At 37.0% G+C, this 11,015-nt stretch overlaps 1 protein-coding gene across 1 annotated transcript; it reads left to right on the top strand.

Annotated features, from left to right (window-relative positions):
* Nucleotides 1-1,113: 1,113 nt before the first annotated feature.
* Nucleotides 1,114-7,941, top strand: LOC141800888 (tetraspanin-13-like). Its single transcript, XM_074683733.1, has 6 exons — nt 1,114-1,360; nt 4,271-4,438; nt 4,759-4,839; nt 6,339-6,452; nt 6,536-6,652; nt 6,740-7,941. The coding sequence occupies exons 1-6, from the start codon at nt 1,298-1,300 to the stop codon at nt 6,812-6,814; spliced, it is 618 nt and encodes a 205-aa protein (XP_074539834.1). The 5' UTR covers nt 1,114-1,297; the 3' UTR covers nt 6,815-7,941.
* The last annotated feature ends 3,074 nt before the right edge of the window (nt 7,942-11,015 follow it).

Genomic DNA, 11,015 nt, shown 5'->3' with positions numbered 1-11,015 from the left:
AAAAAGTGTTGAAAGAGTGAGAGGGTGTTTTTTTTTTTCTTTCACTGTTTGGTTGAGCTCATGGCGGCCAGGAAGAAATGTCATCATACACTCAGTGAAGACGTTGACTGCAACAGGCATTTTTATTGCACAAGTTAAGTAAGAGAAGTAAGAAACATGAAAATTAAAATGTATTTTATTAAACTTTCAGAGGTATATGTTGTTTGACTGCTTCTATTAAGTTTTGTCTTGTACAGTTTTTAGTGGTGAAGTCACTGATAATGTCATGAATATGGCTAAATAAATACAAAAGATGCACAGATTCCTGTTCTGATGTACCTCATAGACATCAGGGGTCTGATCCAATTTGATTTATTTGCAAAAAGAAAAAAACAGCAGCATCTCTAAATAATTTAAAATTCATTTATTTCACAGAGCATTTTAGAGTAAAACTTAGGATAGTCCTGAAGAATGAAACAAGACCAAAAAAGGGAATAAATTTCAGAAACAAAAAAAGAAAACACAAACACCAAAAAAGATAACCCAAATCAAAAAAAAAAAAAAATAGAATGAAATATAAAGAGAAAATTAAACCCAGAAATGCAAAAAAAAAAAAAAAAAATTAATTAAAAAAAAAAATTCCCACATAAAATAAAATAAAAAATCATAGTGCAAATACGAATGAGAAAATGTAAAAAAAAAAAAAAAAAAAGGTGAAAAAAAAAAAGTAAAATTACGGTACCTGGTTTGACAGGGGCGACTAAAATGAAACCTTTTCCTGTGGTTAAAAAGACTGGTATGTTTCATTAGCAATGAACCCTCAGAGCAAGAACGTATCTTTTTATGTTTGTGTATTTGTTTGTTTGTTTTTTGTGTGTGTTTTCCCTTTTGTAATCACAATTTTTTTGTTATCTTTATGATTTCTTTGACTTTGTTTTGCATTTTCTTACCTTTTTGTTGTGGTGATGTCTCTTTGGCTGTCACCCTGTTTGGGTTGTGTTTTGCATTTTGGGGCCACCGTATGGCTTGGAAGTTGAAGACATTTGCTCAACTTTTGACCTACAGTGACCCCGTGATCTGGTCTTATTCTTGTCTTACAATACAGAGGGATTTATTTGCATGGAGAACAGAGGCCTTAGTGTTTATCAGAGGCAGCCGACCAATCAGCGAGCAGGATGTGTGCAGGAAACTCTCCTGTTTCTCCACCTGCAGTCAAGAAGCCACACGGAGCAGGAGAGCGTCAGACGTGAACTCAGCCTCATTGAAACAGCTGGAGTGTTATATATTTCTGTTTGGAGGACAGTACCGGTGAACAACGATGGTTTGCGGAGGATTCGTCTGCACCAAGAACGCACTCTGCGCTCTCAATATACTCTATGTTGTAAGTTTGACTTCACTGCGTTTATCGCGACGGAAACATAACTAAAAGGTGTTACTGAAAATGCAGCACTAAGGAAATAAGTTTATCTGATTTTGTCTTGACTGTGACATGAAAATGTCTCACCCAGGGCTCGGAACGAGATAAAAACTAAAGATATTTTGCTCTGAGTTGTTTCCTTGCTGAGGAAATACACAGAGCAAGTGTCGTTGGCCAATATTCTGTGATGCATTCACGGGATGAAAGAATTGTCGGAAAATTTAGTTCTCGAGAACTTAGTCGATGGATAAGTCAGAAAGCTGTCGTTAAAAACTTGCTTAGTTGATGAAATGTTACACTTAGTCATGGCGTCAGATTAATGTAAAGTTCGGTTGATTGCTAGCTACTTTTTAAATAAAGGAAAATTTGAATAAAGACCTATTTAACCAAATTTCCACATATAGCCTAGTTTTCAATTATGTAGTAGGCTTCTATTTAGCCTAGTGTTCAACGTCCTCGAAAATTATGTAAGATTCACAAGAAAAATGCTAAGTAGCCTAATGAATTACTTTATGATAAGTAAGCATATTCAGTGTTTTTCGTCATTTGTTGAGATGTGCTTCGATTTACGTGCAAATTTGGGACCAGAAATATAAAGAGTTCCGCCCTTAACCTGTTGCTTAAACGCTTCAAGCTATAAATTACTCCACATTATCTGAACAGCGTCCAAACTGTGTTCAGATAAGGGTTAAAACGGTCATAAACTCCTGAGTTGGACTTTCTACTTGAGGAAATTAGGGCACGTCAACGCAGCATAAAGCCCAGTTGATTGTAGGCGTCTGCTTTCACAATTGTTGGTGTTATTGGTAGCTGGCATTACTCAGAAAAACAGGAGCAACCCCTCAGGCCCTACAATATCCGTTCAGAGACAAACCCAGTAGATATATCACCTGAGATTTGGTTTGTTAGATGACACAAACTATAAGTTTTACACGTATTGACATCATTCTTTTATGTCTTCTGTTATTATTAATATTTGAGTGTGTCAGCCTGGGCTGTGGAGATCCTTATCCTAAATGGGTCACTAATAAAAATATTCATTGGGTGCAGCCTAAGAGTCCGTGCAATTGTGCTGAAAAAAGACCCTCCCTCTTGTTTCTTATCTCTCCTTTATTATATTTCTACTATTATTCTTGTTACTTTTATTGATAGATTTAGAATCAATAAAAGCTAATTTTAACAAATTAAAAGTTTGGAAAACATGCACTTGGTGTTTTAAATACCATTTAGGTATAATGGGGAAATATAGAAGTCATTTAAAGCTCCTATGAGGAGTTTTTACGCTGGTTATGAAACAGACTGAATGAATATAGATGGCTTTTTATGACTGTAATGACTATTTTGACCTGATTATAGTCACTGTCTGGGTGCAAGAGTGAGGTGTTTCTGACATGCTTCCAATAGAGTCCAGTGTCCAACTTGAGGCTGTTGTTGAGTAATTTTGCCGTTTATTGCTATTGCTAAAGGGACATGCTTGGTGGAGGTAGCAGTGGTGTCTGTAGTATGCCTGTTTACCTAGAGTGCCCCTTGTGGTGATCGTGCAGGTAACAAGACAAAAAACAAAACAAAACAAACAAAAAACAAAAACAATAAAGGTAAAATGGCTCCTACTTTGACCAGTTAAAGCAAACAAGACTGACAGTTACGAGATTTAAGAATGCATATTGCACTTTTTAGTTCTTAAAATTGCCTTCAAGGTGAAAGAGGAAGGGGTCGGATAAACTGATAGATGACTTCAAAAATAGATATTTTACTTTTTCCACATCAAAGAATCATAAAAAATGATACATGTTCTTGTTGACTTCTTTTCTCTTTTTTTCTGTCTTAAAGTTTTTTGTTTCTTTTTTTGTTTTTTGTTTTGTGTTATTTTTTTTATTTTTTATTTTTTCCTTACCTTCTAAGTAAATTATGTTTACTTAAGGAGCATTCACAAGTGCATTTATTCTTGCTGTTATGCATCTGGAAAATCTTGATATAAAAAGTGCAGGATACAATTTGTCATTAAAAAAACAATTGTACAGTGTGAGGTTAACAGGAAGAGATTTTGTCCACAAGGGGCACCAAAGGTGATGTAAACAACCGTGTACCCTCCTGCTCTAGTTTTCAGCGTAATATGTCTTTGTGTCAGTTATATTATGTTTTCAACCAAGATTAATAAAGAGTCAAAATCTTAGCCTGTTATTCCATATTGAGCGGTAAATTTAAACCACCCGTCACTTATTGGTGTTATGAAAAGTAATGTACGACAGATAGATGTAACCGGGCGTGACATGCTCTCATAACAAAATGGCATAATTCATGGTGCAGGGAAACACCCCCAGGAGTGTCGAAAAAAGCTTTTTCTGATGAGCACATCCATTTATCTAAGACGTATAAATTCCTAAAGTGCAGAGAGTTGTGACTGAAAGGGAGTTTCACACACACGTTTTCTCTTTTGTTTTTGTTTTTGTGTCCTGGGTACAGTCTGCAATCGTCTATCAGGTTTCAGAGGGGTCAAATAACCTTCCTGAGTGTATTATTTCAGCTCTCTGGAAGAGCATTTAAGATTCATGTGCCCTGGATTCTGATTTGGAGCCAGAAAAGTGTCAACTGCATGAAGAATGAAAGACATCTATCCATTTATTTACATCTATCCTGAATTTCCCCTCGGGGATAAATAAAGTATTTTCTATCTATCTATCTATCTATTTAACTGGCTTACAGTGGTTAAGTATCTAAGTGTCAGAAAAACAGCATAGAATAAAAAACAAACACCATCCTCCTGCCAGTTCTGAGTTCCTGACTTCCCTGACGTGTAGAAACTTCCTCAGAAAGATAAAAACTGATTGCACTTCCCTCTTCTCATGCCAACGTTTTTTTCATCTTCCTCCTCAGATGGTGAGTCTGCTGCTGGTCGGCGTGGCTGCCTGGGGGAAATGGTTCGGCCTGGTCTCCAGCATCAGAGTGGTGGCGGGGGTCATTGGCGTGGGCATCTTCCTCTTCCTGGTCGCCTTTGTGGGTCTGTGCGGTGCTGTGAAGCACCACCAGGTCCTGCTCTTCTTTGTATCCTTTGGTTTTTCTGTGAGGTTTGTTTGTAGGATCAGAGAGAATCGCCTTCTGACAGCTGCTGGAAGCCAAAAGAGACAAAAAATAAACATGACAGAGCTCTATTTTTCTGAATTCCTGTTTATTCTTTTGCTGAAAGCTCTTATTTGCTTCAAAACAGAAATATTTGTATTTTTAATCTAAGTGAACCCATGCATGCTATTTGACCTGCAAAAATACCCTTTCAGTACTTGAATGTTTCACAACCGTCCTGCTTTCCTGTCTTATGAAATAGATGCAGATTGTGGATCTAACTTATCTACCTTAACTTGTTCCAGTACATGGTCATCCTGTTCATAGTTTTTGTGGTGCAGTTCTCTGTATCTTGTGCATGTCTGTCCCTGAATAAGGACCAACAGGTAGGTTCATTTTGTATTAGTTTTCCTCACATTAACAACAATAATCTGAGTTTTTCTTTGTGATTCCAGCTGTTTGGATTTTAACACCTTTATATTTTTCCCATATGAGTTATTTCTCGATGCCTCGGTTTAAGAAAAAGCTAGGGCTGTCACAATTAACGCGATTAACTCATACACTGCCAGCTATTTTCAACCCATTTTGAACAATCTTTTAAGACCCAAATAATACTGTTTTCAAAGACAATGTAAACAAAAAGTGGACTGTCTGCTTTTATGTCTCTCTTCCTGTTTTTGATCCAAAAAAACAGTCCAAACATACTTTTTTTTTATCCCATTCATCTCATGCACTCCATCCTTTGGTCCTCTCCATGATCTCTGTCGTCTTTTCTCACGATTGCGCCGCTATTTCTCTCTGAACTACCGCGACACATCCTCAGTTGTAGCGTGAGCTGCCTGAACTTTTCCGACTTTCAGCATCTCTCTATGCCTCCGTCATCTCACATCTTCTCCTCATATCCATGCTGATCTCTCATCCAAAGAGTGCATTGCTCTCACCCACAGTAGTTAACAAGCATGATTTTGATTGAGAAGCTCCACCAGACCCCGCTTCCCCCATCTGAAAAACATAATTTACTTCCATATAGACGCAATAATTGGTTGCTATTGAATTAAAAAAATATATGGATTTACAAATCTTCTCTTCTTCGTGTATTCATTTGATTAGTCATGCACTACAATTTTGTAAAGTCCTAGAATTCAAATTCTTTATTTGGGGACCTTAATCAGATATGAGATTATTTGTGATTAATTAGATTAATCAAATACAAATCCTGTAATTAATTAGATTAATTTTTTTTAATTTCCTGACAGCACTAAAAAACATAATGTGTCTCTGTCACCTAGTTCTTTATGATACTCTAAAATTTCTTTAGGGATATTAATCCGTAAAATTCAAACCATTTTTAAATAGTATTATATTAAACATATAAGAAGATTGTAACTGGTTCCCATCATAAAGAACACAACAAGGAGTAAGGAATTCTTGGTTGGTCAAGGGTAATACACTTGATCAAGGGTCTGTGAAAGTGTATGCATTTACAATATGACACCATGATCAATCATCAGATCATCATTCTCAAACAAAATGTGAACTCCACAAGTTTTTTTCATGTTACTGGTGCAAAGAAGGATCTATTTCTGAAATAAAAATCCCATCTATGAAATAACTGTAATATGCACATTAAATCAAATAAGTCTGTGAGCTCTGCTGTTGTTCAAGTCATTTTCAATCAACTGTCTGTCAGTCGCTGATCAATCAACAAGCAGTGAAATGTAAACAGTCTGTATGAGCTCTTAAAGTTTGAAGACTGTTGACCTGGAACATGATGTTATAGCTTTGCAGCAGAGTTTGGGCTTAGAGGGATGTCAGGAGGAAATGGCTCACATGTGAATTTAGTAAAGTCTGTCGTCATCAATTTTTAATAAATTCTTGATTACAGAACAACCTCCTGGAGATTGGATGGAACAAATCGGAGGACACTCAGAGAGACGTAGAGAAAACCCTCAACTGTTGCGGTTATTCCGCTTTCAACCCCAACAGCACATGTGCAGCTGTAAGTGTATCACCTGAAGTATCCGTCACTGTTTCATCTGTTGTGATTTAAATTACACACCTCTGGATTTCTCCTTTCTGTAGAGATGCCACGACGTCCCTTCACAGACCTGTGACACGTGCTCAAGCATCATCCAGCAGTACGCAGGAGAGGTGCTGCGGTTCGTGGGGGGGATCGGACTCTTCTTCAGTTTCACAGAGGTCAGGGAAAAGTCACAGCAGTAAAAACATGTTGTAAGGATGATGAATTTGTTTTGACTTAAAGCTGATGTATATCTTTTCTTCTAGATCCTCGGAGTGTGGCTCGCTCACCGATACAGAAACATCAAAGATCCCCGATCCAATCCAGGAGCCTTCCTATAACCACTAACTATTTAATAAACCAAAGACATGCACTGTTGTTAATTGTTTATCCTCCTTACTTTATAAATCAAACATCTCTGGATGTTTTTCCCTTTTGTTTTCAGCCAGGATAGCACTCGTGCTTATTTATTCCCCTTGTAGCCACACTGTTGTCATTATTGCGGTAATGTACAGATTGTACATTCTGTGTCTGCAACACAAATAAATACATTAATGAGTCATCACGAGTTTTAAAGTTAGCAAACGGACTCCATAAAGGGCAGCTGCACAGCACCTGTCTGAAGTTTGCTTAAAGCTAACATGAGCTCACATTAACAACTGGTTATACCTGATCATGTCTTGTTTAAGCTATAAATCCTAGAGTGTTTTTTTCTCCTGTAAACGTAAATTGTGTTATAGAGAACAGATGTAGTGTTATTCACTTTCTGTCTGAGAGTTTAATCAGAAGATTGACACCAAAGTTGTGTCTGTATTGTAGATGTTGGCAGTTGTTTTAGCTTAGCTTGGGCTGGGAACAGTTGGAAACCACTGTAAGGTAACAAAACTCACCTCTCAGTGCCACTAGAGCTTAATTTATTCATTTTATAGTCTTTCTTTTTCCAATGAGATGTTTTTTTTTAACCTTGGGTCAGTTTACAGACTGTTTCTTTCTTCAAGTCTTGATGCTGAGCTAAGCTAACAGCTAGCTGGTTGTTTTTTTAGTATTAAGTCCACAGACATGAGGTTGCTACCAATCCTTCCATCAAACTCTCGTCACAAAAAGCAAACGTTTGTCCTTTAAGACTTCTTTGTCTCATGGTGGATGTCAACAGGAGCTTTCTGTGCTCTCTGCACATACGCCCAACATGCAAATAAAGATCAGGTTAGCGCTGTGATGACTGTGCTCTCCTCTGTTCATGGCTGACCACACATCACATCACATCATGTGTGTTCAGGTGACAAAAGACTTTGGGTGTGGGAAGGTTAAATTAAACTCTTTAAGTATTGTGGTTGGAAGCCAGTTTTTGATGACGAAGTGCATATTTATTTCTTTTTTCTGCATGTAATGCAAACTTAACATTTTTGTGTAGTAAAAATTCCTGTCATCTGTAAAAATACTTTAGTTAACTAAAATAAACATGTAGAGAAGCTGAACGTGTGGAAAATGTCCTTTAATGCTGTGCCAGTCAGATTCAGTGCTGATAAAGTGTGTGTGTGTGTGTGTGTGTGTGTGTGTGAGTAACTTGGTGCCACATGACTCGTTCACATTCCTCAACCCAAACAGGACGCCATCCAGGAACTGCTCAGGCTGTTTAAATTCCTGTGTGTGGCCTGGGACTCCTCAGGCAGTCTAACCTGTTCACCAAGGTCACCGTGACCTCAGACAACTCAGTTACTCTGCCAACCTGCAAAATAAAGTCATTGTGTGCACACCATACAGACTAATTAAGATCTTTATTTAGCTGGATTCATTTTAAACAGATCATTTTGTACCAGCATGCATTAGCAGGATAAAGCCTTACATCAATTAACCTTAATCAGAAACTCTAACGTGTATGCTGCATTTTCCTTTCAGTGCCAATCCTTCAGCCATGAGGAAGTTGACATTCCAGTCTCTCGGTTTCAAGTAAAAGAAACTGAAGGTTAATGACTTTTAAAGACAGTAGCAATAAAATGTTTCTCAAAGTTTTTTTGGAGGAGGCTCTTGAAACAATATGCCAAATAAAACTGAGGTAGGGCTTTCTCTCTCTTGAACACCTGTGCACTGAAGCTAGGGGTGAGTCGACTACACTTGACTCACCGAGTCCAGCTCCACCCTGCTTCTGTAGATTGTTTCTTTGTTGTAAAAATGCTTCTTTGTAAAAAAATAAAAAATTCATACCTGTTAATCTGTCATTTAAAAGGTGCCTAGAGATTGGTACCTTTTCACATTTGATGTCAGGTACCTGGCAGTTGGTATCTGTATTCATCGATACCAATTTTTAGTACTTTTGTGTGTTTATGTGGAAAAAATACCTCTTAAAAAATAAGATGTAATTTTTTTTCAATTTAACATATTTATTCTTAGATATGTAAGATAGTGATGCTGTGTTTATGTCCAGCACGGAAAATTGCCCACTCTTCCACTCCCTCACAGTCACAAGGAATTCTGTCAAAAGTACCAGGTACCAATTCACATAAAATCAAAAGGTACCATGTTTAGGTACCTAAATGCATCCTTGTGACTCTGAGGGAGTGGAAGAGTAGGCAATTTTCCATGCTGGACATGAACACAGCATTGCAAGGATATATACTGAAGAATAGACATGTTAAGCTGAAAAAAATTGATATTTTATTATTAGCCAATTGATATTCTTCACCACACAGACACAAAAAAAGTACCAAAAGTTGGTACTGTTGAGTATCGGTGCCGATTGCCAGTTACTAGGCATTGGCGCTGTATCATTTCAAATGTGAAAGGTACCCATCCCCATTTAGATACCTAAATATGGTACCTTTTGATATTACGTGAATCGATCGGTACCTATAAAAGTAACTAATTCGGTACCCATCCCTGAAGGTGCCACATTTTTTAAAAAAATGCACATGCTCTTGTTTTGTTTCATTTGATGGATTGGATAATTAAAGTCTGAAGAAACAAGATAAATTGGAAATTTCACAGTTTATTCATTTTACAAACAACACCAAACAAGAGTCAATGGCATGTAGTAATAAGCTGTTTGGCATTGGCAAAGAAGATTTGGCAAATTTTTTATGCAACCCACATACTCAGCTCTGCTTCTCACCCTACAAATGCATGCTCCTTATAAATGTGGTTAAATAGGCTTTATAACAGGATAAGATTAATTACTAAGAAGCATTGCTACAACAAAGAAGTAATCTATCAAACACACTTTTCCTTACTGTGCTAAGTGTACTCATCAACATGTTTTGCTATATTATAAAAAGTGAAAGTTTCTGTGTATTTGGGGGAGATTTGTGTAAGTTTTTCATACTCAATATTGATGCGCATTAAACCCCAAAAATTAGGGGTGCTGGTTTAGCCTAGTGGCCCAAGTGCAGAAGCTTTAGTCCTTAAGTGAGTATCCTGGGGTTTCAATCTCCAACCTGTGGCCTCTTTTTGCACATCACTCTAAACTCTCCTGGACTCTCCTGGTTAATGTCCTGTCTTTGCTGAATAAAGGCATAAAAGCCTAAAAACATCACTTTAAGAGAACAAGATAAAGGTTTTTGTGGGGACAGGTCAAGGCATCTCAGATAGAACTCTATAACCTCTAATGACCTGAGCCTTGTGCAATTTTTAAATGACCTGGCTATTGGAAATAAATAAGACCTAATAAGTACAACAAAACTTGGTCATCGTACTGGAAATTTGATTATTTTTGTAATGAGTTCTCTATTAGTTGCTTGTTATTAGTGTTACTGAACTGAAATTTGTTTTTGTTTTGTTTTTTCACCAAAATGGGTGTAATGTTGTGATTTCACCAAAAGATGATGTGGGAAGTGTCCCTAAATATGACTAATAGGTCAAAGTTTAAAAAAAGAAATGGAGTATCATGGGTCAGAGAGGCAGAAATGTAATGTCCACATATGTGAATGCTGAGTCTTAAGAGGATAAATAGAAGTCCAAGTATATTGTGAAAAATTATATGACCTTTTTGGCCTTTGACTTGTCCTTTGGATGTTTATATTAACATGACAGTTTTGTTGAAATAAAACACAAATTAGAGTTTTTATTCATATCGTCCTTATAAAAACTTGTATCACGGGGATGTTAAGGAGAACTATATTTGATGATCTTTTAGTTTAACCTTGAAAAATATTTGAAGGTCATTAATGGATATTAACATTGCTGAGGTGTTGTAAGAAACTTCACCACAGAACAAAATATTTAAACTAAACAGCTGAAAATATGAGCACAGCATTTTTTTTTAAAAAGCCTGGAGGTTCCCAAGGGTCAAAGGTCATAGCGAAGGAAAGCAAACAGGGAGCACATGGTGAGTGTGCTGACGGTAAATTTTATGAGATCTGCCATGAAGCTGCAGGATCATTAAGTAAACAAGAACAGGTGGAAGATGACTGAGGAGTTGGTAGCAAACCATCTGGGTTTTATCACTTGAAAGAAAAAAAGGTGAGAAGTGTTTTTTGATTTTCTGTTCTGTCTTTTTCTACTCACACATCAAAGTAGTTTTTGATTTTCTCCCTCGTAGATTCAGACATC

The sequence above is a fragment of the Halichoeres trimaculatus genome, unplaced genomic scaffold (assembly GCF_033239565.1).
Source record: "Halichoeres trimaculatus isolate MK-OKI-2021-1 unplaced genomic scaffold, fHalTri1.1 fHalTri1_scaffold_12, whole genome shotgun sequence".
NCBI lineage: Eukaryota > Metazoa > Chordata > Actinopteri > Labriformes > Labridae > Halichoeres > Halichoeres trimaculatus.
This window is presented reverse-complemented; position numbering and strand designations above follow the sequence as displayed.

Excerpts from the sequence above, each read along its gene's own strand:
- LOC141800888 (XM_074683733.1), top strand. The coding sequence starts at position 1,298 with ATGGTTTGCGGAGGATTCGTCTGCACCAAGAACGCACTCTGCGCTCTC. Across the intron at positions 1,361-4,270 it reads CTCTCAATATACTCTATGTT|ATGGTGAGTCTGCTGCTGGT; the intron begins GTAAGTTTGACT and ends CTTCCTCCTCAG. Across the intron at positions 6,653-6,739 it reads TCTTCTTCAGTTTCACAGAG|ATCCTCGGAGTGTGGCTCGC; the intron begins GTCAGGGAAAAG and ends CTTTTCTTCTAG.